Genomic DNA, 25,550 nt, shown 5'->3' with positions numbered 1-25,550 from the left:
GGAGATGTGTCTTCAAAAAGACTTTGAAGGTGGGGAGAGTCATTGTCTGGAGTATATGAAAAAGGCGGGCGCTCCAGGCCAGAGGCAGGACGTAGGCGAGAGGTCGGTGGCGAGATAGACGAGAACAAGGTACAGTGAGTAGGTTGGCATTAGAGGAGCGAAATGTGCAGGCTGGGTCGGAGTGCGAGAATAACGAGGCGAGGTAGGAGTGGGCGAGGTGATTGAGGGCTTTAAAGCCAATGATAAGGATTTTTTGTTTGATGCGGAGGTGGATGGACAACCCCTGGAAGGTCTTGAGGACAGGGGAAACACAGACTGAAAGTTTATTTGGAAAAATGATCGGGGCAGCCGTGCGACGTATGGACTGGAGTGGGGAGAGACGGGAGGCAGGGAGGTCAGCGAGGAGGCTGAGGCAATAATCAAGGCAAGAGAGGAGAGGATAAGTTTCTCCCAGTGATTAGTGCATACTAAGTGCTTAATACCACAATTATTATTTAATATTAAGTGTGAGGGTGAGGCAGTGAGGATGGAAAAATGGGCACAGGGATGGGAGCTTAGTCAGGGAAGGCTTCCTGGGGGAGATGTGGTTTTAGTAGGTCTGTGAAGCGGGGGAGAGTGGTGGTCTGTGGAGAGAGGGAGGGAAGGAGGGTGTGGGCGAGGGGGCAACGACGGGTGAGGGGAAAGCGTGGGGCGGTGAGTGGGTTGGTATGAGTGGGCAGTGGCAGTGAATGGGTTGGCACAGAGAAGCAGCGAGGCTCAGTGGCAAGAGCCCGGGCTTGGGAGTCAGAGGTCGTGGGTTCGAATCCCATTCTGCCGCTTGTCAGCTGGGTGACTCCGGGCAAGTCACTTCACTTCTCTGAGTCTCAGTTCCCTCATCTGGAAAATGGGGATGGAGGCTGTGAGTCCCCCGTGGGATCACCTGATGACCTTGTATCTCCCCCAGCGCTTAGAACAGTGCTTGGCACATAGGAAGCGTTTAACAGATACCATCGTTATTATCATTATCGGCCCGCCCCCTCTTCTTCGGCCCCTCCCCCTGCTCTCGGCCCCGCCCCCCCGGGCAGGAGAAGCAGCGTGGCATAGTGGCAAGAGCCCGAACATGGGAGTCCGAAGTCATGGGTTCCAATCCCGGCCCCGCCGCTTGTCAGCCGGGTGACTCTGGGCAAATCACTTCGCTTCTCTGGGCCTCAGTTCCCTCATCTGGAAAATGGGGATGGAGGCTGTAAGCCCCCCGTGGGACCACCTGATGACCTATCTCCCCCAGCGCTTAGAACAGCGCTTGGCACATAGGAAGGGCTTAACAAATACCATGATGATGAGGAGGATGATGATTATCGGCCCGGCCCCCTGCTATGGGCCGGTTCTCCCCAGCCGACGCCCGCGTCCCCCGGCCCACCGCCCCGGCGGCCGCTCAGGGCGAGGGAGGGAGGGAGGGAGGCAGACGGGACGGGACGGGACGGGACGGGAGGCGCCGGGGCCAGTCGGACCGGAATTTCCCGCCCCGGTTGCCCGCGCCGCGACGGCTGCACCTCGGAGCCGGCCGGGACGCCCTCGCTCCCCCCGGGGAGGGGCTGTCGCAAGCCAGAGAGGAGGGCGGGCGCTGCCGTCATTTGGCTCCGGCGACCCGACGGGCCCGGGTTTCTACGGCTCCGGAGCCCCGATCCCACCCCCCCGGCCCTCGCCCCTGGGCCTTCGTCCGGTCCTGTCCTTTCCCCCGCTCCGTTCCCGGCTCCCCATCCCTGGCATCCCCCCTCCCGTCCCGATGGCCGCCCTCACCGACCGGTCCTTCATGTCCCGCTGGTTCAAGAACTTCAACCTGGTCGGGGATCTCCACGACCGGTTCGTGCTCATCACGGGCTGCGACTCGGGCTTCGGGCACCTGCTGGCCACGAAGCTGGACCGGCGCGGGCTGCGGGTGCTGGCCGCCTGCCTGACGGAGCGCGGGGCCGAGCGGCTGCGGCGGGAGGCGTCCGGGAGGCTGCGGACCGTGCTGCTCGACGTCACCCGGCCCGAGAGCGTCCGGGCCGCGGCCCGGTGGGCCCGGGAGACCGTGGGAGAGCGAGGTGCGTCCCTTAGGGGATCCGGGGCAGGAGGGCGGGACGGGACGGGACAGGGGTGGCATTTGATCCTCCCCGCCCCCACGCATCCCCCCACCTGGGAGTCAAGTCGATGCCAAGTGGTCGGGGTCCCTCGACCCTGAGAAACTTGGACCTCCTGTCCCCTCCTGCCTGGGACGCCGGGCCTCCCCTCCCTCCCCGTCCTGGGGTTTGGAGATAGGATCCTCTCCTTCCCTCATCAAACCTTCCCCTTCCCGCGAAGGAACAGGATCTCCCGGAATAATTGACAGCTGGGAACTTCTTTCTAGGCCCTAAACTTCTTCCTGCTGCAAAGGAGAGGGCAGGAGAGATGAGAGACCAGGGAGGGGGGCGTGTATCATCTGGAGGCGGGGATGGGGGAGTCTCTCCTGGGGGAAGTTGTCAGCAGGTCCGCCCAGGGGGGCAGAGGCAGGGCACTGCACGAGAGGAGTGGAGGGGGAGTGGGGGGGAGAGGGGCGGGAGACGGGGAGGGTTGAGGAGGAGGAGAACTGGGGAGATGGAAAGGGCTGGAGCCGGGGGGGAGGATGAGGAGATGGGGAAGAGTGAGGAAAAGGGGAAGATTGGGGAGAGGGGGAGGTTTGAGGAAAGGAGAAGATTGAGGTGAGCAGGAGGATGGAAGAGAGGGGGAGGATTGAGGATAATTCTGGCATTTGTGAAGTGCTTACTATGTCCAAGCACTGTACTGATCACTGGGGTGGATATAAGATTATCAGGTCCCACAAGGGGTACACAGTCTAAGTGTGAGGAGAACAGGTATTGAATTGTTTAGACTGTGACCGCGTTGTTGGGCAGGGATTGTCTCTATCTGTTGCCAAATTGTACACTCCAAGCACTTAGTACAGTGCACTGCACATAGTAAGTGCTCAATAAATACAAATGCATGAATGAATCCCCATTTTGCAGATGAGGAAACTGAGGCACCGAGAAGTTAAGTGACTTGCCCCGAGTCACACAGCAGTAAGTGACAGAGCTGAGATTAGAACCAGGTCTTCTGACTCTCAGGCTCATGTTCTTTCCACCAAGCCACGCTGCTTCTCAGTAGGCTCGCAGTACAGTAGGCTTGCAGTACAGTGCACGCAGAAGAGGGGGGAGATTGGAGAGACGGGGAGGATTGGGGACAGGGGGAGAATTGGGGAGACAGTGCTGGGGAGAGGGGAGAATGAGGAGAGGAAATGAATAATAATAATAATTTTGGTGTTTGTTAAGAGCTTACTATGTGCCAGGCACTGTACTAAGCGCTGTTCTAAGCAAATCGGATTGGACACTGTCCCTGTCCCACATGGGGCTCACAGTCTCAATCCCCATTTTACAGATGAGGTAATTGACACACAGAGAAATGAAGTGACTTGCCCGAGTTCACACAGCAGACAAGTGACAAAGTTGGGTTTAGAACAGATGAACTGGGAAGACAGAGTGGGCTGGGGAGAAGGGGAGGATGAGGAGGTGGGAGGACTTAGGTTGGGGAAAGAAGTCTGCGGAGGACTACGGAGAAGAAAAACCAGAACCTGAAATCAGAGACTAGGGGAATCGGAGATAGAAACCAGGCTTGAGGCAGACCAAATTCCTGGTCACAGGGAGGAGTTCAGCCAAAACTCAAATCCTTGTCTCTGGGAGGGGAGGCAGCCAGGAGAAACCCCCTCCTTCTTAGTGTCAGAGATGCTGGCTCTTCACTTCCTCTTCACCCGCCCCCAAATCCACCCCCAACCTGCTCCCTGTCACCTGGTATTGGGCCAACCTCCCCACTACAGTGCTCCCCACTGATTGGGCACCCCACTGACCCAGCTTCCCGCCAACAGGACTTCCCGACAACTGCGTGCCCCTCTGACCTTACTTTCCGCCTGCTTGTTGGCCAACCCAACTCCCCTACTCAGAAACCCCCTTCCCTGTCCGCTTTCAGTGTCTGGTAGATAGAGGACCTGGGTTCTACCTCCAGCTCTACCACTTGCCTACAGCATGACCTCACTTTTACATCGTGCCTCCGTTTCCTCATCTGTAAAATGGGAGTTAGATCCCTCTTCTTCCTCCCTTTACACTGTGAGCCCTACGTGGGACAGGGACTGTATCTGATCTGATTATTTTTTAACTACCCAGGGTTCATTACAGTACCGGGCACGTGATAAGTGCATAACAAATACCACAATTGTTCATTATTACTATTGTATCTGGTCCATGTCCCAGGGCTCTGGGGCCTGGTGAACAACGCTGGGGTGGGACTCCCGTCCGGCCCCAACGAGTGGCTGACCAAGGAAGACTTCGCCAAGGTGCTGGACGTCAATCTCCTGGGGCTGATCGACGTGACGCTCAACCTGCTACCCCTGGTCAAGCGGGCCCGAGGCCGCATCGTCAACGTGTCCAGCTCCGGAGGTCGCGTGGTGGTCATCGGTGGCGGCTACTGCGTCTCCAAGTTTGGCGTGGAGGCCTTCTCCGATGGCCTGCGGTGAGACCTCCACCTCAACCCCCTCCCCTCACCACCCAGCATCCCTCGCCCCACCCCACGGAGCTGGGTCCCTACAGCCTCCTTCCTCCCTCCCCTCCTCCGGTGAGCCCCGTCCTCTTATTCCAGACCCCGCTCCAAGGCCTGTGGTCAGGGCCCACATCCTTTTCCATGCCCTGCTGCCTACATTGAAACCTCCCCCCAGGCCTGTGGTGAAGCCCTGCCCATTTGTCCTTGGCCCCTCACCCCCAGCATCTCAAACCCCACCGAGTCCACACATGTGAAGGGGACAACGTTGGCCCAGCTGATAAAAATAATAATAATAGTAGTGATTATTATTATGGTATTTGTTAGGTGCTTACTGTGTGCCAGGCACTGTTCTAAGTGCTAGGGTTGGGTAGACCACCACGGGAAGCAGCGTGGCTCAGTGGAAAGAACACGGGCTTGGGAATCAGAGGTCATGGGTTCTAATACTGGTTCCGCCGCTTGTCAGGTGTGTGACTTTGGGCAAGTCACTTCACTTCTCTGTGCCTCAGTTACCTCATCTGTAAAATGGGGATTAGGCCTGTGAGCCCCACGTGGGACAACCTGATCACTTTGTATCCCCCCAGTGCTTAGAACAGTGCTTTGCACATAGTAAGCGCTTAATAAATGCCATCATTATTATACAAGATAAGTGGGTTGGACACAGTCCCTGTCCCACATAGCATGAGCACATAGCATGGGAACTGAGGCACAAAGAAGTGAAATGACTTGCCCAAGGTCTCACAGCAGATAAGTGGTGAAGCCGGGATTAGAACCCAGGCCCTTCTGACCTCCATGCCTGTGCTCTATCCACTAGGCCTTACTGCTTCTCTAGGAGAAGAGGAGGAGGAACAATGCGGTGCCGGGCTGGGCTGGGCCCCTGCCAGAGAAACCTCTGGATGAGGAGGAGCACTCAGGTGGAGGGGCTGCAGGGAGCTGGTCTCTGCCCCGTCCCTAAGGACCAGGGCCAGGGGTTGGTCCCGGGTCTGAGCCCTAGCTGGCTGCCAGGGCTGTGTGGGTCTGGTCCCCGGAGTCCGGCACGGGCCGGGGGCTGAGGTCACCGTGTTCACCACAGGCGCGAGCTGCACTATTTCGGGGTGAAAGTGTGTGTGATCGAGCCGGGCAACTACCGCACGTCCATCCTCGGGACGCAGGGAGTGGAAGAGCGGTTGCGGCGCCTGTGGGAACGGCTGCCCCAGGAGACCCGCGACAGCTACGGAGAGCAGTACTTCCAAATCTGTGAGTCTTAGGCCTGGGACCCCCCACCCTCCGGGAACCAGCCCAAGGGATCCCGCCCCCAGTGCCCCTCTCCCCCAAGGACCTTCAGCCAGGGACTCCCACCCCCAGGACCTCCCCCCCACAAAGTCCCGGAACCCTTGCCCACGGGGCCCCCCAGCGTGGATGAGTAAGCCCCCAGAGACCCTTCAGCTCCCTAGGATACCAACCTCACTGACAAAGTCCGGAGAAACCCCTGGATTCCCCACCCCAGGAACCACTTTTCCCAGGAGTAGTAATACTAGAAGAAGATTGTGGCCCTCAAGGATTTAACAATTTAAAAATAAAGGGGTGGGTGGGGCGAGGCCAGGAGCAAGGGGTTGGTATCAGACCTACAAGATAGGTGAACCCCAAAACAGCAAACGATGTTTAAAAACATAGACAGGAAACACACCACAGGTTCCTCAACCTGTCCAATCCAGGGCTGAGACCCCTGCCTGGCCTGGGTCCAGAGCCTTGCTGGGGAGGGTCGGGAAAATGGAGGGCCCGGGGGTGAGGTGCCCTCCTCCACCACGCTGTCCCGGCTGACCCCCTCTGCCTCCCCGCAGACAGCAAGAAGCTGAAGAACATGACCATGCTGGCTGAGCCAAAGATCAGCGAGGTGACGGACAGCATGGAGCACGCACTGACCTCCCGCAGTCCACGGGTCCGCTACAATCCCGGGCTGGACGCCAAGCTGCTCTACCTACCACTGGCCAAGCTCCCGACCGCCATCACGGACTTTATCCTCAGCCGCTACCTCCCCCGACCAGCCGACAGCATCTAGCCCATGCGGGGGTCGGCCTGCGGGGGAAGGCCGGGAAGAGCCTGGTCGGGGGATGGTGGGGGCCTCACCTCCCTCCAGTCAATCAATAGTATTGACTGAACTTTCCCTCTAATAATAATAATAATAATTATGGTATTTGTTAAACATTTACTATGTGCCAAACACTGTTCTAAGCACTGGGATAGATGCAAGGTAATGAGGTTGTCCCACATGGGACTCATTGTCTTAATCCCCATTTTACAGTTGAGATAACTGAGGTACAGGGACTAATAATAATAATGATGGTATTTGTTAAAGGCTTACTATGTGCCAGGCATTGTACTAAGCGCTGGGGTGGATACAAGCAAATCAAATTGGACACAGTCCCTGTCCCATCTGGGGCTCTCAGCTCTCAATCTCAATCCCCATGTTTCAGATGAGGTAACTGAGACACAGAGACATGAAGCGACTTGCCTAAGGTCACACAGCAGACAAGTGGCGGAGTCGGGATTAGAACCCACGTCCTCTGACTCCCAAGCTCATGCTCTTGTCACTCAGTCACGCTGCCATTGTGTGGAGCACAAGAGAATGAGCAGACGCGATCCTGACCCTCAAGGAGTTTCCAGTCTAGAGGGTGGCCCCAGGGGGACCTCTAAGGGAGTGGGAGTGGGGGTGGAGGCTGCCCAGGCCTCGGGGAGTGGAGGGGGCATGGGGAGGAGAAGGGATCATTTATGGCTTTGCCCAGCACCCCGCCGCCAGCCCCACTCAGAAGCTCCGGTGGCGCCGCCCCCACCCTCACGCAGGCCAAACTTGTCCGGAAACCTGGTGGGGGGCAGGAGTTGGAAAGTGCTTGGGGTCAGCTGCAAATTTGCATTTGTGACACTATTAACCACCCTCGTCAACCTTTTTCCATCCTGAACAATGGTCGTTTTTTTCCCGTCCCATCGTCCATCTCCCCATACTGACACCACTCGGCTCTTTGTATCACTTCCTGGATGAATCTCTGTCCAAGACCTGTGGAAAGGACAAGAGCCCCAGTCCCCAGCACTGCCCTGGGAGTAGGAGGAGGGAGGGAAGATGAGTTTCCCTGTGGGAAAAAGCCTTGGTACCTTCCTGCTCCAGCGGGAGGGAGGGGGCATGAATCTCCCTGAAGAAGCATTGGCATCTTCCCACTCTAGTCCCAGGGGTGAAAGTGTCCCTTCCCAACCCTTTCTCCACCCTTCGATTTCTGCCAGAGGCCACAGAGGGAGTGAAGAGACCCTCTGTCCTCCTGCTCTCCCGACCAGCTCTGGACCTGCCCCTAGCATAGAGCGCTTATTATAGCACTCTACACATAGAGGCGCTCAATAAATACTGTTGATTGATGGTTTGATTGACTGGTCGATCGTGTAGCAGTGTGAGCCCCTCCCGTGCATGGAGAAATTTCAACTGCTCATCTCCTCAGGACCCCTCCCTGAGGGAAATTTCTACTTTGGGTGTCAATTACTCCACAGGTAACGCCAGCAGGAGCCCGGCTAATGTGGCTCCAGTCTTGGAGAAGATAGGACTTTAGTAGGGCTGAAGATGAAGAGAGTGGTGGTCTTTCAGAGGTGAAGGGGGAAGGAGTTCACAAGCAGGAGGGAGGATGTGAACAAGGGATTCATGATGAAAGAGAAGCCACGTAGCCTTGTGGAAAGAGCATGGCTCTGGGAGTCAGAGGGCCTGGGTTCTGATTCCGACTCTGCCACTTACCTGTTGTGTGACCTTGAGCAAGTCTGGACTGGAGAGGGGAGAGGCTGGAGGCAGGGAGGTCAGCAAGTAGGCTGATGCAGTAGTCGAGGCAGGATATGACAAGTACTCGAACTTGCATAGTAGCAGTTTGGATGGAGAAGAAGCAGTGAATTCTTGAGATGTAAAGATTGAGTTGACCAAATTCAGTGACAGAATGAATCTAAAATGATTGGGCTGGACACAGTTCCTGACCCACATGGGGCTCACAGTCCCTCACATCTAAGCAGGTGGGAGAACAGGTTTTTAATCCCCATTTTACAAATGAGGAATCTGAGGCACAGAGCAGTGAAGCAACCTGCCCAAGGTCGCACAGCAGACATGGGGCAGAGCTGGGATTAGAACCCAGGTCCTTTGATTCCCAGACCTGGTCTATTTCTAGTAGGTCACACTGCTTCCAGGCTGATGACCTGTGCTATCTGGTTGTCATTTGGCCCCAAGCACCCTGTGGAACTGAACTGCAGACACAAAGTTAAGCATGCATACCCGTGACCACACACACACTCACACAGACACAAATGTGCACACACACATGCTGCTGCACACTGGGGGAGGATTAAAGGAAAGAGGAGACATGATGCCTGGCCTCGAGGGGCTGCCAGTCTGATGGAGGAAGCAAGGTACTCAATCACACATACACCTACACGCATACACAAGCACACACCCAAATGTAAGCACACATGCTCACGCCTCACACACACTCGCCCAACTGCTTCCATACATGCACTCTTTCCTTCAAGCTCTCAGCTGCTCTCTGCCCACTATCTTTCCCCTGAGACCTACTCCGGCTCCTGGCTGCTTGACTCATTCCCCAGGGCCCCCATCCCACCTCCTTTGGCCATTATTAGGGGCTCCCAATTGTGACCCACGCACTGGGAGTGGCCCCTCACTTCAAACTGGTCACCTGACTTCCCTCTGCTGTCTATTCCATCTGTTGACCTTAGAGGCCCTGCTTCCCTCCCTTGGGTCCTGACTTCCCCAGACACCCCTCTTTGAGACTAGGACAGCTTCTCCTGAAAACTTTCCCTGACTAACTCCCACTGCCCGGCTCACAGCTCTGTCCCCACCAGGAGTGGGCAACCTGGGGCTCTGGTTATTTGCATTTCTGAGGAATTCAGGAGTTTAGTGCAGCCCCTCATTATGGCCACCCAGATCAATCAGTCGATGAATCAATCATCTGTATTTATTGAGTGCTTACTGTGTACAGTGCACTGTACCAAGTACTTGAGAGAGTACAATAGAACAGAATTAGTAGACACGTTCCCTGCTCATGATGAGCTTACAGTCTAGAAGGGCAGACAGACATTAATAAAATAAATCGTTTATAATATATAATTTCTGGATATGTACATAAGAACTGTGGGGCTGAGGGTGAAGCAAAAGCAAATGCCCAAACATCACAGATCTAAGTTTATAGATGTTGAAGAAAGGAGAGGGAACTGGGGAAAAGAGGGCTTAATCAGGGAAGACCTCTTGGAGGAGATGTGACCTCAGTAAGGCTCTGAAGGTGGGGAGAGTGGTGGTCTGGCATATATGGAAGGGGAAGGAGTTCTGGGCCAGAGATCAGGGCACATTAAGCAAGCCGGCACTGGAGAAGCAATGTGTGCGGGCTGGGCTGTAGTAGATCAGTGAGGCGAGCTGATAATAATAATAATCATAATCATAATAATAATAATTGTGGTATTTGTTAAGCACTTACTATGTGCCAGGCACTGTCCTAAGCCCTACGGTGGATACAAGCAAGTCGGGTTGGATGCAGTCTCTGTCCCGCATGGGGCTCATAGTCTTAGTCCCCATTTTAGAGATGAGGGAACCGACAGATAGAAGTGAAAAGATTTGCCCAAGGACAGACAGCAGAAAAGTGGCAGAATCAGGATTAGAACCCAGGTCCTTCTGACCCAGGTAGGAAAGGGCAAATTGATTGAGTGCTTTAAAGTCTACAGTTAAGGAGTTTCTGTTTTTAATGCAGAAGTGGCAACCACTAGTGGTAATTGAGAAGTGGGGAGGTGAAGACTGAACTTTTTTTAGAAAAATAATCTGGGCACCAGAGTATAGACCAGAATGAGGAGAGACGGGAATCAGGAGATCAGGGAGAAAGTTGATGCAGTAGTTGAGGTGTGATAAGGTAAGTGCTTGGATCAGCATTTTAGTAGTTTCGATGGAGAGGAGAGGGTGCATTTTAATGATGCTGCGAAGATGGAACCAAGAAGATTTGGTGACACTGAATATGTGGATTGAATGAAATAAATGAGTCAAGGATAATGCCAAGGTTAAAGGCTTTTTTATGTTTTTTTAAAATGTTATTTGTTAAGCCCTTACTACATGACAGGCACTGTACTAAGTGCTGGGGGTAGATACAGGTGCTAAGATCACTAATCTAAGTGTTAAGTGCTAAGCTCTGGGATACTAAGATACTAAGTGCTGGGGTAGAGAAACAGTGTGGCTCTGTGGAAAGAGCACGGGCTTGGGAGTCAGAGGACATGGGTTCTAATCCCAGCTCTGCCACTTGTTTGCTGTGTGACCTTGGACAAGCCACTTAATTTCTCTATGCCTCAGTTACCTCATCTGTAAAATAGGGATTAAGACTGTAAACCCCACGTGGGACAACCTGATTACCTTGTAGTACCTTAGAACAGTGCTTGGCACATAGTAAGGACTTAACAAGTACCCTAAGTATTATTATTATTATTATAAGTTAATCAGGTTGGTCACAATCCATTTCCCACAAGGGGCTCACAGCCGTAACCCCATTTTACAGATGCGGCACAGAGAAGTTGTCTGACAAGTGGTAGACAAGTGGTAGAGCTGGGATTAGAACCCAGGTCCTCGGGTTCCCAGGCCCATGCTTGTGAGATAGGGAAGATAGAGGTATTATCTACTGTGATGGGAAAGACGTGGGAGGACAGAGTTTGGGTATACTCTATTTAGTACAGAACAGTGTACTAAACACTTGGTAAAGTACAGTGTAACAGAATTGGTAAACATATTCCTTGCTCATAAGGAGCTTGCAGTCTAGATGGGAGATAGACATTAAAATAAATTGCTGATATGTATATAAGTAATGTTGGCCTGAGAGTTGGGTGACTATCAGTGTTTAAAGGATACAAAATCCAAGTGCAAGGGTGACACAGAAGGGAGAAGAAGTAGGGGAAATCCGAGTTTAGTCAGGAAAAGCCTCTTGGAAGAAATGTGATTTTAATTAGGTTTTGAAGATGGGGTGAGTGAATGTCTGTCAGATTTGAAGGGGGACGGAGTTCCAGGCCAGAGAGAGGACGTGGGTGAGGAGTGGACAGGGAGATAGATGAGGTCTAGGTACAATGAGTAGGTTGGTGCTAGAGGAGCAAAGTGAGCTTGCTTGATTGAAATAGGAAGTCAGAGAGATAAGATAGGATTGAGCATTTTAAAGTCAGTGGTAAGGGGTTTCTGGAGCCTGGGAGCTGGATGAAATGATGGTGGAGGAAGGTGGAAAAGGGAATGGGGAGGAAGGCTCTCCAACCCCCAAATCCTTTGTCCTCTCACCCCCCCAGGTCACCTCTGGCTGCAGTAGGTTGTTAGACTCATGCCACACTCCCTGTCTACTGTCTCTAGATTGACACTTTCCAGCCCCACTAGCGGTCCCTGGCCCCGGGGCCCTTCCCAGCCCAGGGCCCTCCCCGGGGGGGGGGGGGTCAGAAGTCCAACTGGAAAGGTGACCCGGCTGCTAAGGGGTGGATCCGGCCCCAGGGTGATGGCCACTCGATCAGCGGGTCAGACAGGGACCCTGGGGCAATGGAACAGAGAAAGTACAGCTCTGTGACCGCCCCCATTTCTGCCCGCCCCCACCTCTGCGCTCCCCTGTCTCCATCCCCTGCTGCTACAATTTGGTCTCTGTAGGGCCCGGGTGATTCCAGCAGCCTCTCCGGGACCAAGACTCCCAGGTTCCCTTTGGTTTTTCCACTGATCCTGATTCTGGACTGCCTCCCTCCCTAGACACCCCTTCCCTCCCTGTGCCCCCTACCTCGCTAAACTCCCTCTCTCCCTGGCATCCTTCCTCCCTAGACCTCCTACCTCCTAAGACTCTCCCCTCCCTGAGTCGCTGGGCCTCCTCCATTCCTGGGCCCCCTTCTTCTTTAGACCCTCCCCCTTCCTTCCCTCTCGTGTCATTCCCCCTACCCTGGCCGGGGATTTTTCCCTCACTAGGCCTCTCGGTCCAGGGCTCAGGGATTCCTTTTTCCCACAGTCCCTGCCGCGCCCCATGGGCTCCGTTTCAGACTGGCTCCCCCTGCTATGTGGCCCCAAGCCCACCCAGTTTCTTCCCCCTCTGGCTTCTCCTGGCTTCTTCCAGCTCCTCCCTGGACCCGAAGGAGGAAACAGCAGTTCAACCACGCCCGGCCGCAGGCTAAGGGGCTGTGGATGGGCTAACCATCCTGGGGGTCCCCACCGGACCAGCTGGGCATCCCGGAGCCCGATCTCTGACCTCTGACCTCAAAGTCCCACTGGTCCAGTGACCTGAACCGGCCCCCACCCACCCCATTTCACATCTCATTCCCTTCCTAAGTCACCCCCCTGTTCCTCCTCCAGCTCCCCGGTGCTTGGAGGGCACCTGAACCCCATTTCCTGCTGGCTGAGCCCTCACTGCCCCCGTGCAGAGGAAGGTGAGTGGGGATCCTTCTGGGGCGGCAGGGTCTCCGCAGCCCTCTTAGGCAGCCTCTATGTGGGAGGAGGAGGGGGAAGCCTTGGCTTCCATCTCTTGTCTCATGGGCCCCCCAAGGACTTCCTTGCTCTTTCGAGAGCCTGGCCCCTCACTGCTGCCCTCGCTACCTCTCACCCCTCTGGATCCCCTGTGCTCTCCCTGCCATTCCCCTCAGGATGGGGGTGGGAAAGGCAAGGTATAAGCAAAGATCAGAGAGCGGGAGAGGGATTTGGAAAATCTGCAGGAGGAAGTGTTGGGTTGTGGAGGTGGGGGGAATGATTGAGGGGGTGTTGAGTTGGGGCTGCGGGGAGGGCTATGGGTTGGGGTGTCAGGTTTGGAGGTCAAGGGGAACTGCACCCCCACCCAAGCTCCGCAGCACTAATGTCCATATCCGTAATTTATTTCTATTAATGATTAATTCCCTCTAGACTATGAGCTCCTCGTGAGCAGGGAATGTGTCTGTTCACTGTTATATTTTACTCTCCCAAGCACTTAATACAGTGCTCTGCACACAGTAAGCGCTCAATAAGTACGATTGAAAGGAAAAAAGACATTCAGGTAGGGGTGTCTGGTTTGGAGGGCGGGGGGAGCCTTAGGGGTGGTGTACCGCCTGGAAGAGACAGAGCCCTGGGGATGGGGGTGTCAGGTTGGGGAGAGGGAGGGAGGGTGCCCAGTGGAAGTGGGGGAGCCTTGGCAGAGCGGTGCCAGCGGAGCCTTCTGGTAGCCTCCTCTCTTCTTCTGCCATTACCTTCTGTGTTTCTCTGACTTGCATTCATTCATCCTTCCTCCCAGCCTCACAGCACATATGATGGTATTTTTTAAAAGTGTACTATGCACCAGGTACTGTACTAGGCATTGGGGTGGATACAAGCAAATCGAGTTGAACACAGTTCCTGTCCCACATGGGCTCACAGTCTCAATCCCCATTTTACAGATGAGGTAACTGAGGCACAAGGAAGTATAGTGATTTGCCCAAGGTCACACAGCAGACAAGCTGCAGAGCCGAGACTAGAACCCATAGCCTTCCGATTCCCCAGCCCGTGCTCTATCCACTACACTTTACTGCTTCTTCTGAATATATGTGTGTATACACACACTATGTATTTATTAATTAATTTATATTAATATCTGTCTCCCCTTCTAAACTGTGAGCTCGTTTTGGGCAGGAAATGTGTCTGTTTGTCACTGTACTGTACTCGCATGCACTTAATACAGTGCTTTGCATACCATAAGTGTTCAATAAATATAAGTGAATGAATGAATGAGTAGGGGTGTGGGCTGTGGGGCCGTGGGAACCTATGGGTGGGGGAGTATAGAGTAGAGGGGTGGGGTAACCCTGGATGTGAGGGGGGCCTGGGCCAGCAGGGTGGGGAGTGCCGAGTGGGAGGAGAGGCCCGCCTCTTTGAGAGACAGCCAGATTGGGGCGGTGCGGACAAGGGGGAGCGGAGCAGAGCAGGGTAGGGGCTGGGGAGAGCCGCCTAGGCCTCGCCTCTGGGAGCTGTAGGCCCCAGGCAGGGCCAGGAGGGTCGGGAAGCAAGCAGGACAGGAAGATTGAGGCTTCAACCTGTCCCACCAAAGCCTAGGGCCCTGAAAAGTTGGGGAACCCCACCCTGAGACCTCCCACCCAGCTCCCCGCCCAGCAGGCTGCTCTTAAGGAGAGGTGACGCGGACACTTCTCCCTCTGCAGACCCAGCAGCGCTGTCTGTCCCTGCCTCTTGGGGAACCAGGTCGGGCAGCAGGCCGGGCGGGCTTGGGCCGCGAACCCAACTGGAGGAGGTAGGAGAGCGGGGATGGGGGCGGACGCAGGGGATTAACCCTTTACAGGGGGCCAGCGGGGTGGGAGAATCAACGTTCGGCCCCCGTTCACCCCAAGCCTCAGCAGCGGCTAAGGGCGGGCTGGGTGGGCAAGGCCGGACAGGAAAGGCTTGAACAGTTCCCTTCCTCAACAGGGTGGGCCGGTGCTGCGAGGACCATGTGGCTGTGGTTGTGGCTGTGTTGCGGGTGGCGGCGGCGGTGCTGTGGCGGCTGTGGCGTTGGCAGCGGGAGCAACAGATGGTGGGGCAGCTGCATGACCGGTTCGTGCTCATCACGGGCTGCGACTCGGGCTTCGGCTACCTGCTGGCCACAAAGCTGGACCAGCGCGGGCTGCGGGTGCTGGCCGCCTGCCTGACGGAGCGCGGGGCCGAGCGGCTGCGGCAGGAGGCGTCCGGGAGGCTGCAGACGGTGCTGCTCGACGTGACCCGACCTGAGAGCGTCCGGGCGATGGCCCAGTGGGCCCAGGAGACCGTGGGCGAGCGAGGTGAGGTGCCATCCCCAAACCCCGGAGTTGGGGGGTGGGGCAGAGGGGAGAGGGAAAGGGACAGGAGGCTGCGGGGGATAAGACCTCACTAGCACTGGCCCACGCAGAGTCAGGGCAGAGCCAAGTTTTCTTAGGGAGGATGTGTTGGGAGGTAGGAATGGATCCTGTGGGAGAATAAAAATAACAATAATAATAATGATAATAGCTGTGGCATTTATTAACCACTTACTATGGGCCAAGCATCGTAACAAGTGCTGAGATAGATACAAGCAAATCGGGTTGAACACAGTCCCTGTCTCACATGGGGATCACAGTCTTAATCCCCATTTTATAGATGGCCTAGAGAAGTGAAGTGACTTGTCCAAGGTCACACTGCAGACAAGTGGCAGAACCGGGATCAAAACCCAGGTCCTTTGAACTCCAAGGCCCGTGCTCTATCCGCTAAGCCTCGCTGCTTCTCTTTGCGGGGCAGAGGGGGCGAGTGCACCGGCACCCCTGGCTCCTGTGGCACAGATAGAGCAGCCAATGCCGGCAGGACCAGCAACCAGGCTGACCCCATTCCCAGTCAGACCCCTCCCCTAGGCCAACCCTTCCCCCAGGACAGGTCAATCCCATCTTCAGGGCACCCCAACCCCAGTCCAACCCCACTCCCAGGCCAGCCCAACCCCCAGGCCTAAACCCCGGGTGACTACAGAGCCTCCCGCCTTCCCTGCACCGTCTCAGAGGGCCGCCCTCAGGGAGGGCCGGATGATTCCGAGCGATTTCTGTTCACCTGGTGGCAGGGCTCTGGGGCCTGGTGAACAACGCGGGCATCGCCATGCCAGTGGCCCCCAACGAGTGGTTGACCAAGGAGGACTTCGTCAAAGTGCTGGACGTCAACCTCCTGGGGCTGATCGACGTGACGCTCACCCTGCTGCCCCTGGTCAAGCGGGCCCGAGGCCGCATCGTCAACGTGTCCAGCGTCCTGGGCCGCCTGTCCCTCTTTGGCGGCGGCTACTGCGTCTCCAAGTTTGGTGTGGAAGCCTTCTCAGACAGCCTGCGGTGAGATCCCCGCCCTGTTCCCACCTCCCTGGCGCCCTCCCTCCCTAGGATCCTAACCCCTGTGACCTCCTACTGGGGGAGCCCCATGGCTGGGGCCAGGTTCACGGTTGGGACTGGTTCCAATTTATAATAATAATAATGGCACTTGTTAAGGGCTTACCAATTGCCAAGTACCGTACTAAGCGCTGGCATGGTCATCCCCCAGCATTCATCTCCACCTTAAGTTCCCCGCTCTGTTCCCGCTGCCCAAGCCCCACCCTGGGCTCCCCTTGCACAGCCTCTGCCCTGTCGGTGACCTCCGTGACGCTCCTGAGAGGCGCGAGCGCGTCCTCGCACTCTGGCCCAGGATTCCCCACTCCATCTTTGGTTTCCTCCGTTTCAGGCGTGAACTTTTTCCCTTCGGTGTCAAAGTGGCCATCATCGAACCGGGCAACTTCCGGACCCAAATCCTACCGCCGGAAAACGTGCACACGTTGGTAGCCACCATCTGGAGCCGTGCTCCCCCCGGGGCCAGGGAGAGCTATGGGGATGTCTACATGGAGAGCTGTGAGCCCTGAGCCAGGGGGAAGGGGGGAGGGGCCTAGGGGCAAAAGGAGGGAAGGGGAGGGTTGGGGGCAGGAGAGGGAGGGAGTAAGGGGTGGGGAGGGAATGAAAGGGGACCACAGGGCAGCGACAGAGGGCCCTTGCCCCCTACTCCCCACCCCAGTCAGTCCTCCTTTCCTCTGCCCAGATTGGCGGGGCCTGGAGCGCCTTATTTCCGGGGGCCAGACCGACCTGGCCCCAGTGTATGGCAGCATGACCCACGCGCTGACGGCTGTCCACCCTCGGAGCCGCTACGTTCCTGGCCGCGACGCCCGGTTCATCTATCTGCCCCTGTCCTATCTGCCCACATCACTGAGCGACCTCCTGCTCAGAGGCTTCCTGAGCAACATGCGCCCGGCACAGGCCAATTAGCATGCAGAGGCCGGGTTAGGGGCGTGCTGTGCCTGTCTGGGGATGGGGGGTCAGGTGTATATGGTGGGGAGGGATCAGGTACGAGGCCGGTGGGCCCTAAGCCATGGGACCCCCCGGCCCACCCCCCCGGGACCCTTTCCCCTTATAAAGAAAGAGAATTCTAAACCTCCTGTTTCTTTCTATTCGCGCGCTGTGAACCAGGGACAGGGTGGGCTCGGTCTCACTGCCGGGCTAGCCAGCCCCTCTTCCCCACCTCCCCTCCCCGCACCCACCCCGGCGGCCTGGCTCCCCTTCCCCAATGGCCCCAGAGACTCAGCAAAAACTCAGCATAGCCTGCAGCCCAGCCTTCTGTTGTCTCTCTTCATTAATTAATCAATTAATTAATTAATTCAATCTCATTTATTGAACGCTTACTGTGTGCAGAGCACTGGCTCAGTGGAAAGAGCACGGGCTTAGGAGTCAGAGGCCATGGGTTCTAATCCCCTCTCCACCACCTGTCACCTGTGTGACTTTGGGCAAGTCACTTAACTTCTCGGTGCCTCAGTTACCTCATCTTTAAATGGGGATTAAAAGTGTGAGCCTCACGTGGGACAACTTGATTACCCTGTATCTACCCCAGTGCTTAGAACAGTGCTTGGCACATAGGAAGCACTTAACAAATACCAACATTATTATTATTACTAAGCACTTGGAAAGTGCAATTCTGCAATAAAGAGAGACAATCCCTGCCGACACCGGGCTTACAGTCCCCATACCTTGCCCCGGTATAGGTCTCTGCATATAGCAGGCACCCGGTACAGCGCTCTGCACCCAGGAAGCATCCAGGGCAGCACTCTGGACACCATAACGGTCCGGGGCAGCGCTTTGCACACAACAGGTGCCCAGCATGGGGCTCTGCACACAACTTGGTAAAACCCTCTCCAGACAGTATGTGCCAAGGACAGCTCTGTGCACACAGTATGTGCTCAGCACAGCTGCACATAGCAGGTATCCGGCAAACGAAACAAGTAATGATAAGGCTCTGCACACAACCTGGTAAAACCCTTTGCAGATAGTATGTGCCAAGGACAGCTCTGGACACACAGTACGTGCTCAGCACAGCTGCACATAGCAGGTATCCGGCAAATGAAACAAGTAATAATAATAATAATGTTGGTATTTGTTAAGCGCTTACTGTGTGCAGAGCACTGTTCTAAGCGCTGGGGTAGACACAGGGGAATCAGGTTGATCCCGTGGGGCTCACAGTCTTAATCCCCATTTTACAGATGAGGGAACTGAGGCCCAGAGAAGTGAAGTGACTTGCCCACAGTCACCCAGCTGCCAAGTGGCAGGGCTGGGATTCGAACTCATGCCCTCTTGACTCCAAAGCCGGTGCTCTTTCCGCTGAGCCACGCTGCTTCTCTAGACAGGCATCGATACGAGTAAATGGAATTATAGATATGTTCACATCATTAATAAAATAAATAGAATAATAACTATGTACATAAATGTACCCACGTGCTGTGGGGCGGGGAGGGGGGGGGGGTCTCCAGCAGAGGAAAAGGGAGGCTCAATCTGGGAACGGTTGAATCGAAGAGTTCAGTTGCAAGATACACAAGCCTTCGAGGGGCTAACGGGCCCATGAGGGAGACATGTGGGGGTTCATTGGCCCTTGTCCCTGGAGCGCTTTCTCCTCCCCCAACCTCGCCCCGCGCTGGGCCAATTTCGGAGGCTTGGCCTTGGGTGAGGACTACAACTCCCAGCGACCCCCGCGGCTCCCGCCGGGCCTTGCGCGCCCCCCGGCGCGGGTTGGAGCGCGCCTGCGCGGGGAAGCTGGATTGGCGTTTTCCCGCCGGCTGCGCCTGGCGGTCCCGGGCGATGGAGCCCTTTGAGCCGGCGGCGCTGCCGGAGCTGCTGCGGGTCTATTACCGCCGCCTCTTCCCCTTCTCCCAGTATTACCGCTGGCTCAGCTATGGCCGAGGTCCGTCCGTCCGTCCGTCCGTCCGTCGGGGCTGCAAGCTGGGCACCGGGCTGGGTTTGGGCCGGGCAGGGGGCTGGAGCAGGGTTAGAGCCAACCTGGGGGCTGGGCTAGGGCCAGGCTTGAGGCTGGGTTGAATCTGGGTGCCAGGGTCTGCTCCCTCTCTTTTTTTCTCTTTTGAGAAGCAGCGTGGCTCAGTGGAAAGAGCCCGGGCTCTGGAGTCAGAGGGCATGAGTTCGAATCCCAGCTCTGCCATTTGGCAGCTGGGTGACTGTGGGCAAGTCACTTCACTTCTCTGGGACTCAGTGACCTCATCTGGAAAATGGGGATTAAGACTGTGAGCCCCACGGGGGGGCAACCTGATTCCCCTGTGTCTACCCCAGCGCTTAGAACAGTGCTCTGCACATAGTAAGCGCTTAACAAGTACCAACATTATTATTAGTATTATTTTCCTCACCCCCTGGCATCCAGGTGGCCAGCCTGGTGTTGAACTGAATGCCTAATCCAGTTGACATCCCCAAAGCCCCCCTTTTCCAATTCAACAGCTCTGGGCAGGCCCTCCCCTTCCCCCGCAGCCTCATAATAATAATAATGTTGGTATTTGTTAAGCACTTACTATGTGCAGAGCACTGTTCTATACGCTGGGGTAGACATAGGGGAATCAGGTTGTCCCACGTGGGGCTCACGGTCTTAATCCCCATTTTACAGATGAGGTAACTGAGGCCCAGAGAAGTGAAGTGACTTGCCCACAGCCACACAGCTGACAAGTGGCAGAGGTGGGATTCGAACTCATGACCTCAGACTCCAAAACCCCTACTCTTTCCACTGAGCCACAAACACTCTTGGCCTGGGGGCATGCTAATCCTCAGGTTTACCGGGCAAGCTGGGACTCCTGCCCTACCAAGCTCCCAACCTTGCGAGGGAGGAGGGGGTGAGGAAATGCAGTCATTGTGGGGGGCCGGGGCTTGACCAGTAGCTTCTGTGGGCAGGGATTGTGTTTACTAATTACTGCACTCTCCCAAGTGCTTGGCAGGCCATTCTGGCCCAGCCAGTGTTGGTTCAATCAATCAAAAGTACTTCATTCAGTCGTATTTATCGAGCGCTTACTGTGTGCAGAACACTGCACTAAGCGCTTGGGAAGTACAATTCGGCAACAGAGACAATCCCTACCCAACAACGGGCTCACAGTCTAGAAGGGGAAGATAGATAACCAAACAAGTAGACAGGCATCGCTACCATCAAAATAGATAAATAGAACCATAGGTAAATGCTCATCATTAATAAATAGATCAGTAAATATGTACAAACATATACAAGTGCTGTGGGGCAGGGAAGGAGTTAGAGCAGAGGGAGGGAAGGAGTAGGGGCGATGGGGAGGGGAGGAGGAACAGAAGGAAATGGAGGGCTCAGTCAGTATTAAGTGCTTTCTGTGTGCAGCACAGTATACTAAGGTCTCCGCAGACTGCAGTATAACAGTTGGTACACACATTCCCTGCCCCCACATAAATGATTGAGCACTCGGCCTCCATGGGGTTGAGGGGCTCGGCCTCCCCAAGGGATTGAGCGCTCGGTCGTCGGGCTGTCATGCAGTGGAGAAGAGGTACTTCCAGCACCGAGAATTCTCCTTCACGCTCAAGGACGACGTGTACATCCGCTACCAGTCGTTCAGCACACAGGCCGAACTGGAGAAGGAGATGCAGAAGCTGAGTCCCTACAAGATCGACGTCGGAGCCGTCTACTCACACAGGGTGAGACACTGGCAGGGAACGGGAGTCTGGTGGGGGGCTGAGCACTGTGGACTGGGGAGGCTGGGGGTCAGTTGGGGCTGGGCACTGTGGAATAGACCCGGAGATCACAGTAGGGCGGACGGGGGTGTGGTTTCCTCCGGCGACTCACACAGTTGTGTGTCGTTGTCGTCATGTCCCCGCCACTCTGGCGGCTGCCTTCAGAGCTTGGGCAAGGGCGCTGGGCGGGGGGAGGGTCCGGTGGTCTCCGACTGGTGCCCGCGCCCTCCCCCACCCCCCCCGCTCACAGACTTACTCTGGCTACAGCCCAGTCAGCACAACACAGTGAAGCCGGGGGCTTTCCAGGCCCAGGAGAAAGAGCTCGTGTTTGATATTGACATGACAGACTACGATGACGTCAGGCTGTGTTGCAGGTGTGACGGGGTGGGGTGGGTGCGGCAGGTGGGGGAGGGATTGTCGAGAAAGCCGAGGCGGGCCGGGGGGGTGGAGAGAAATTAGAAGTTAAGATGCTCACCCCCCCGCCCCCCACCCCCATTCCAGCTCTGCAGAGATCTGCCCCAAGTGCTGGACTCTCATGACCATGGCCATCCACATCCTGGACCGGGCCCTGAAGGGTGAGTGTCGGGGCCCCTGGGGGCCCTCGCTCCCTGTCACCCCCACCGCTGACGGGGTCAGGCTTCCGTGACTGGGGGCAGTGAGGTGGGGCACCAGGGTGGAGTTGCAGGCTCTGACGGCTGCTACTTGTCTCCGCGCCCCCACAGAAGACTTTGGGTTCCAGCACCGCCTGTGGGTGTACTCGGGCAGGAGAGGCGTCCACTGCTGGGTCTGTGATGCCTCGGCCAGGAAGCTATCTCCGGCCGTGCGTTCGGGCATCGTTGAGTACCTGAGCCTCGTCAAGGTGAGCCCTCTGCCAATTTGCTTCCCCACCCCTCAATCTCTGGGCCCCAGCCCTCCCATCCCCTCTGTCTCTATGCTCTTCCCCGCCGACCCTGGGTCCTCCGACTCTGAACCGGGATCCCCAAGGACTGGACCGTTGAGCCAGGGTGGGGCGGCACGGTTGTGGGGGGCGGGGAAGGGGCACGGGTACCTGGCCGAAGTAGGAATGTGGTTACAGAGTGGCTGATGTTGCAGGGAGGCCGAGAGATGGTGAAGAAAGTCCATGTCGGGGAGAAGGTTCACCCGTTCGTCAGGTGGGTGGAGTGCCCGCTGGGGAGAAGGGGTGTGTTGCGTCGACCTGGAAACGCTGTGGCCGCTCCATCTCAACCCCTGTGTCTGTCCCCAGCTGACCATGTCCCCCCCGCCCCATCGCTTTGTGACTGCAGGCGGTCAGTAAGCTTGGTGGAAGATTACTTCGAAGACTATGCTGTGGATGGCCAGGACTTCCTGGCCAGCAAGGAGCGTTGGGACAAGGTCATCGCCCTCGTACCGGAAGATATCCTTCGCCCCGTGGTTCGAGGGGGTGGCAGTGGGCGGGTTGGTTTAGGGACTGGGGCTGGGGGGGGTCGCAGATGCTCTCGCCCCCACGTTGATGCTCTTTAGCTGCTGCACCGCTGCGCGAGACCCTGCAGAGCGACTTGCCCAAGCTCCCCGGCTCCCGGCAGCGCTGGCATCACCTGAAGAAGGTGCTGGAGCAGCACCAAGTAGGTGGGGGCCAGGGCACCGTGGGGGCGGACGGGAAGGGGGACAGAGCGGGGCAGGGAGGGGACCAGGGGTGACTGGAGCATATGTGTCACCCCTTTCACATCCAGAAGGCCACCCGGCCGGTATCACGGTCGGATTGGGAGGTGATGCTGCAGCTGTGTTTCCCCCGCCTGGACGCCAACGTCAGCAAGAGCCTCGGCCACCTGCTCAAGAGCCCGTTCAGCGTCCACCCCAAGACCGGTACTGCCACGGCTGCGAGGAGTCGGGGTGAGGGGTAAGGGGGTCCATTCCCAGCGATCCACAGACCCTCACGCCCCTGCCCCCCTTCTCTCTCCCCTCCCCAGGCCGAATTTCTGTCCCCATTGACCTGCAGGCAGTGGATCAGTTCGACCCCTGGGCCGTCCCCACCATCAGGTGCGCCTCCGCCGCCCCCCTTTCCCTCCCCCGCTCAGCCTCTGCCCCACTTCTCGCCAGCGGCTCGTTGATCTAGGGGTATGATTCTTGCTTTGGGTGCGAAAGGTCCTGGGTTCAAATCCCAGACGCGCCCCCCTGTTTCTTGGAAGCAGTGTGACTTAGTGGCACAGGCCTGGGAGTCGGAAGGGCTTGGGTTCTAATTGCTGCGTGACCTTGGGCAAGTCAGTTTGCCTCAACTATAAAATGGAGACTAAGAGTGTGAACCCCAATTGGGACAGGGACTGTGTCCAACCTGTTGATGTTGTATCTGCCCCAGCAGTCAGAACAGTGCTTGGCACATAGTAAGCACTTAAGAGGTACCAGAAGTGTTATTATTCTTAATAGCTTCAGGCCCCTTTCCACCCAGCTTCCTCTCTTTCCTCATCCCCTGCCCATCCTCTGCCATCTTCCTGCTCAGCTTCACTCCCCCACATGTCCCGTCCCCATCCAGCCTATATGTCTCCCAAGTCAGGGCCTTACCCCGGTCTTTGGTAGCATGCCCCCTCCCCGCCCCCCGGGAGCTGATTCAGCCGTGACCCCAAGATGACCCTCCCGCCCTTCTCCTGGGGCGTCACAGTAGTCTCTGCCACGAGCTGGATGCCATCGAGGGGGAGGAGGAGGTGGCGGCGGGGGACGAATTGGAGGTCAGCGCCAGGCGTCGAGCTCGAGGTAAGGAAGGGGCCATCTGGACCGGCCGCCCCGGTGCCCCCTTTGCATTTCCTCCAGCACACTCCCCCATCTCCCAGACCTCTCCCCCTTCCCCCCCCCCGGCTCTCCTTCCCTGTTCCGACTACGAGCTGGGACAGCCCTGACTAAACCACCTCAGTACTTATGTAAATATTTATAATTTTATTATATTCATGCCTGTTTACTTGTATTGATGTCTGACCTCCCCCCACTAGACTGTGAGCTCGTTGGGTGCAGGGATTTTCTCTCTTTATTACTGTACTACACATTCCAAGTGTTTAGTACAGTGCTCTACACACAGTAAGCGCACAATAAATCCAGTTGATTGAGTGAATGAATGAAGTCCCTGAGCCCACTCAGTGTGATCGGTTGACTCTGCGCCCGCAGATTACAAGAAAACCAGCCTGGGCCCCTACGTGCAGGTGTTTGAGCGTTTCCTCGATGGGCTGGACCAGGCCCACAGGGGCGAGCTTCTCCAGAGGAGTGGTGAGAGTTGGGTGGGGGAACTAAGGAGGGGCTGGGGAGAGGGGCGGGCTGCACCTGGCTCAGAATCCCTTCCGCGGCCGGATCCCAGGGTGCTGATCTGAGGGGATGGGGGAAGCAGGAGGAGGTCCAGGGGAGCCTGCAGTTTCTCGCTTAATTCTAGATGCTCAGAGAGACTTCTGAAGGTGATGGTGGCCCCCCGGCCGTGGACAGAGCAGGTGCAGCTCCTGGGACCACACGGCAGCTGGGCCGGACCCCTTCTGATTGCAGATGGGCCAGCCGGCAAAGCCCCGGAACCATCGACGACCCGGGGACCGCCCCCGTCCATCCCCGTTCCCCTCTTCGCCCCGCCACCGGGCTGCCTTCCGGGACCCTTCGCCGGGTACCCGTCCAGGGGCTGCCCCCACTGGCACCGTTCGTGTGGACAGAACTATTAAAAGCCGCCGTGCCTTGGCATCCAGACTCCGCATCTGCACCCGTGCTTCCTCCGGTATGCTGACGGACACCTTCCTCCCCAGCCCTTCCAGCCCCCTGGGGCCGAGACAGGCCAGGCCCTCCCCGTGTCACCCTGCGTGACTTCCTAAACCCTCTTGCCTTCACCAGGGGTCACCGCCAAGCCTGCGGTTACCCTGGTCGGGAGGGTGGGGACAAGGGTGGGGGGGACCTGGAGCCCAGGCCTGTTGTACAGAAGGCATCCTCTCCCAGCCCCCGGGGCCCAGCTTCAGCCCCGGGGGCAGAGGCAGCATGTCCAACTTATGGAGCCGGTGTGGGGGTGTGGGCCCCGGAGACCTCGTAACCGGTTTGACTTCCCCCACAAGGCTCCAAGCCGTCTTTCCACCGGCAGACCAGACGCCGGGTCTCGGCTCCCACAACCCCGGAGCCGGGGGATCTCCCATGCACTTGCCGTCCGACAGATGGTCCATCAGGGGCCTGGAAACCTCTTGGCTGGTTTGGCTTCCCCCAGAAGGCTCCAAGGCATCTTCCCACTGGCAGATGGGGTCAGGTTAGAGCTAAGAGCGCCCTGGAGTGCCCACCCAGGGCCCCATGGCTGCGGGGCACAGCCAGCCATCAGTTGTACTGATAGAGTACCGACTCCAGGCAGAGCACTGTACTGAGCGCTGGTGAGAGGACAACAGAGATAGACATGATCTCTACCTGCAAGGAACTTACTGTCCAGCAGTGGACATCAGTCGATATTTATTGAGTGCTTACTGTGTGCCAAGCCCCAAACTAAGCACTGGGGTAGATAAGATAACCAGGTTGGACACCACAGTCCA

At 56.8% G+C, this 25,550-nt stretch overlaps 3 protein-coding genes across 3 annotated transcripts; all 3 read left to right on the top strand.

Annotated features, from left to right (window-relative positions):
- Positions 1-1,762: 1,762 nt before the first annotated feature.
- LOC100088220 (short chain dehydrogenase/reductase family 9C member 7) lies at positions 1,763-6,688 on the top strand. The gene is made up of 4 exons (XM_029073985.1): positions 1,763-2,063; positions 4,275-4,533; positions 5,630-5,793; positions 6,378-6,688. Exons 1-4 carry the CDS (start codon positions 1,763-1,765, stop codon positions 6,593-6,595), a joined length of 942 nt encoding a protein of 313 aa, XP_028929818.1. The 3' UTR covers positions 6,596-6,688.
- A 1,299-nt stretch (positions 6,689-7,987) lies between these two features.
- Positions 7,988-17,472, top strand: LOC100091602 (retinol dehydrogenase 7-like). The gene is made up of 8 exons (XM_029072940.2): positions 7,988-8,067; positions 11,869-11,884; positions 13,533-13,571; positions 14,701-14,789; positions 14,963-15,312; positions 16,095-16,353; positions 16,736-16,899; positions 17,084-17,472. The coding sequence occupies exons 1-8, from the start codon at positions 7,988-7,990 to the stop codon at positions 17,305-17,307; spliced, it is 1,221 nt and encodes a 406-aa protein (XP_028928773.1). The 3' UTR covers positions 17,308-17,472.
- A 1,653-nt stretch (positions 17,473-19,125) lies between these two features.
- PRIM1 (DNA primase subunit 1) lies at positions 19,126-24,735 on the top strand. Its single transcript, XM_029074030.1, has 13 exons — positions 19,126-19,267; positions 20,855-21,012; positions 21,316-21,422; positions 21,550-21,623; positions 21,771-21,907; positions 22,141-22,199; positions 22,332-22,441; positions 22,558-22,649; positions 22,758-22,890; positions 22,995-23,064; positions 23,681-23,772; positions 24,178-24,276; positions 24,437-24,735. The coding sequence occupies exons 1-13, from the start codon at positions 19,165-19,167 to the stop codon at positions 24,454-24,456; spliced, it is 1,254 nt and encodes a 417-aa protein (XP_028929863.1). The 5' UTR covers positions 19,126-19,164; the 3' UTR covers positions 24,457-24,735.
- Positions 24,736-25,550: the final 815 nt, after the last annotated feature.

The sequence above is a fragment of the Ornithorhynchus anatinus genome, chromosome 10 (genome assembly GCF_004115215.2).
Source record: "Ornithorhynchus anatinus isolate Pmale09 chromosome 10, mOrnAna1.pri.v4, whole genome shotgun sequence".
NCBI lineage: Eukaryota > Metazoa > Chordata > Mammalia > Monotremata > Ornithorhynchidae > Ornithorhynchus > Ornithorhynchus anatinus.
Note: the sequence above shows the minus strand (reverse complement) of the source record. Positions and strands in the feature narration are given on the sequence as shown.

Coding starts and splice junctions, on each gene's coding strand:
- LOC100088220 (XM_029073985.1), top strand. CDS start 1,763: ATGGCCGCCCTCACCGACCGGTCCTTCATGTCCCGCTGGTTCAAGAAC. Junction 2,064..4,274: donor GGAGACCGTGGGAGAGCGAG/GTGCGTCCCTTA, acceptor TCCATGTCCCAG/GGCTCTGGGGCCTGGTGAAC. Junction 4,534..5,629: donor GCCTTCTCCGATGGCCTGCG/GTGAGACCTCCA, acceptor TGTTCACCACAG/GCGCGAGCTGCACTATTTCG.
- LOC100091602 (XM_029072940.2), top strand. CDS start 7,988: ATGGAGAAATTTCAACTGCTCATCTCCTCAGGACCCCTCCCTGAGGGA. Junction 14,790..14,962: donor CGCGAACCCAACTGGAGGAG/GTAGGAGAGCGG, acceptor CTTCCTCAACAG/GGTGGGCCGGTGCTGCGAGG. Junction 15,313..16,094: donor GGAGACCGTGGGCGAGCGAG/GTGAGGTGCCAT, acceptor ACCTGGTGGCAG/GGCTCTGGGGCCTGGTGAAC.
- PRIM1 (XM_029074030.1), top strand. CDS start 19,165: ATGGAGCCCTTTGAGCCGGCGGCGCTGCCGGAGCTGCTGCGGGTCTAT. Junction 21,624..21,770: donor CCTGGACCGGGCCCTGAAGG/GTGAGTGTCGGG, acceptor GCGCCCCCACAG/AAGACTTTGGGTTCCAGCAC. Junction 21,908..22,140: donor AGTACCTGAGCCTCGTCAAG/GTGAGCCCTCTG, acceptor CTGATGTTGCAG/GGAGGCCGAGAGATGGTGAA.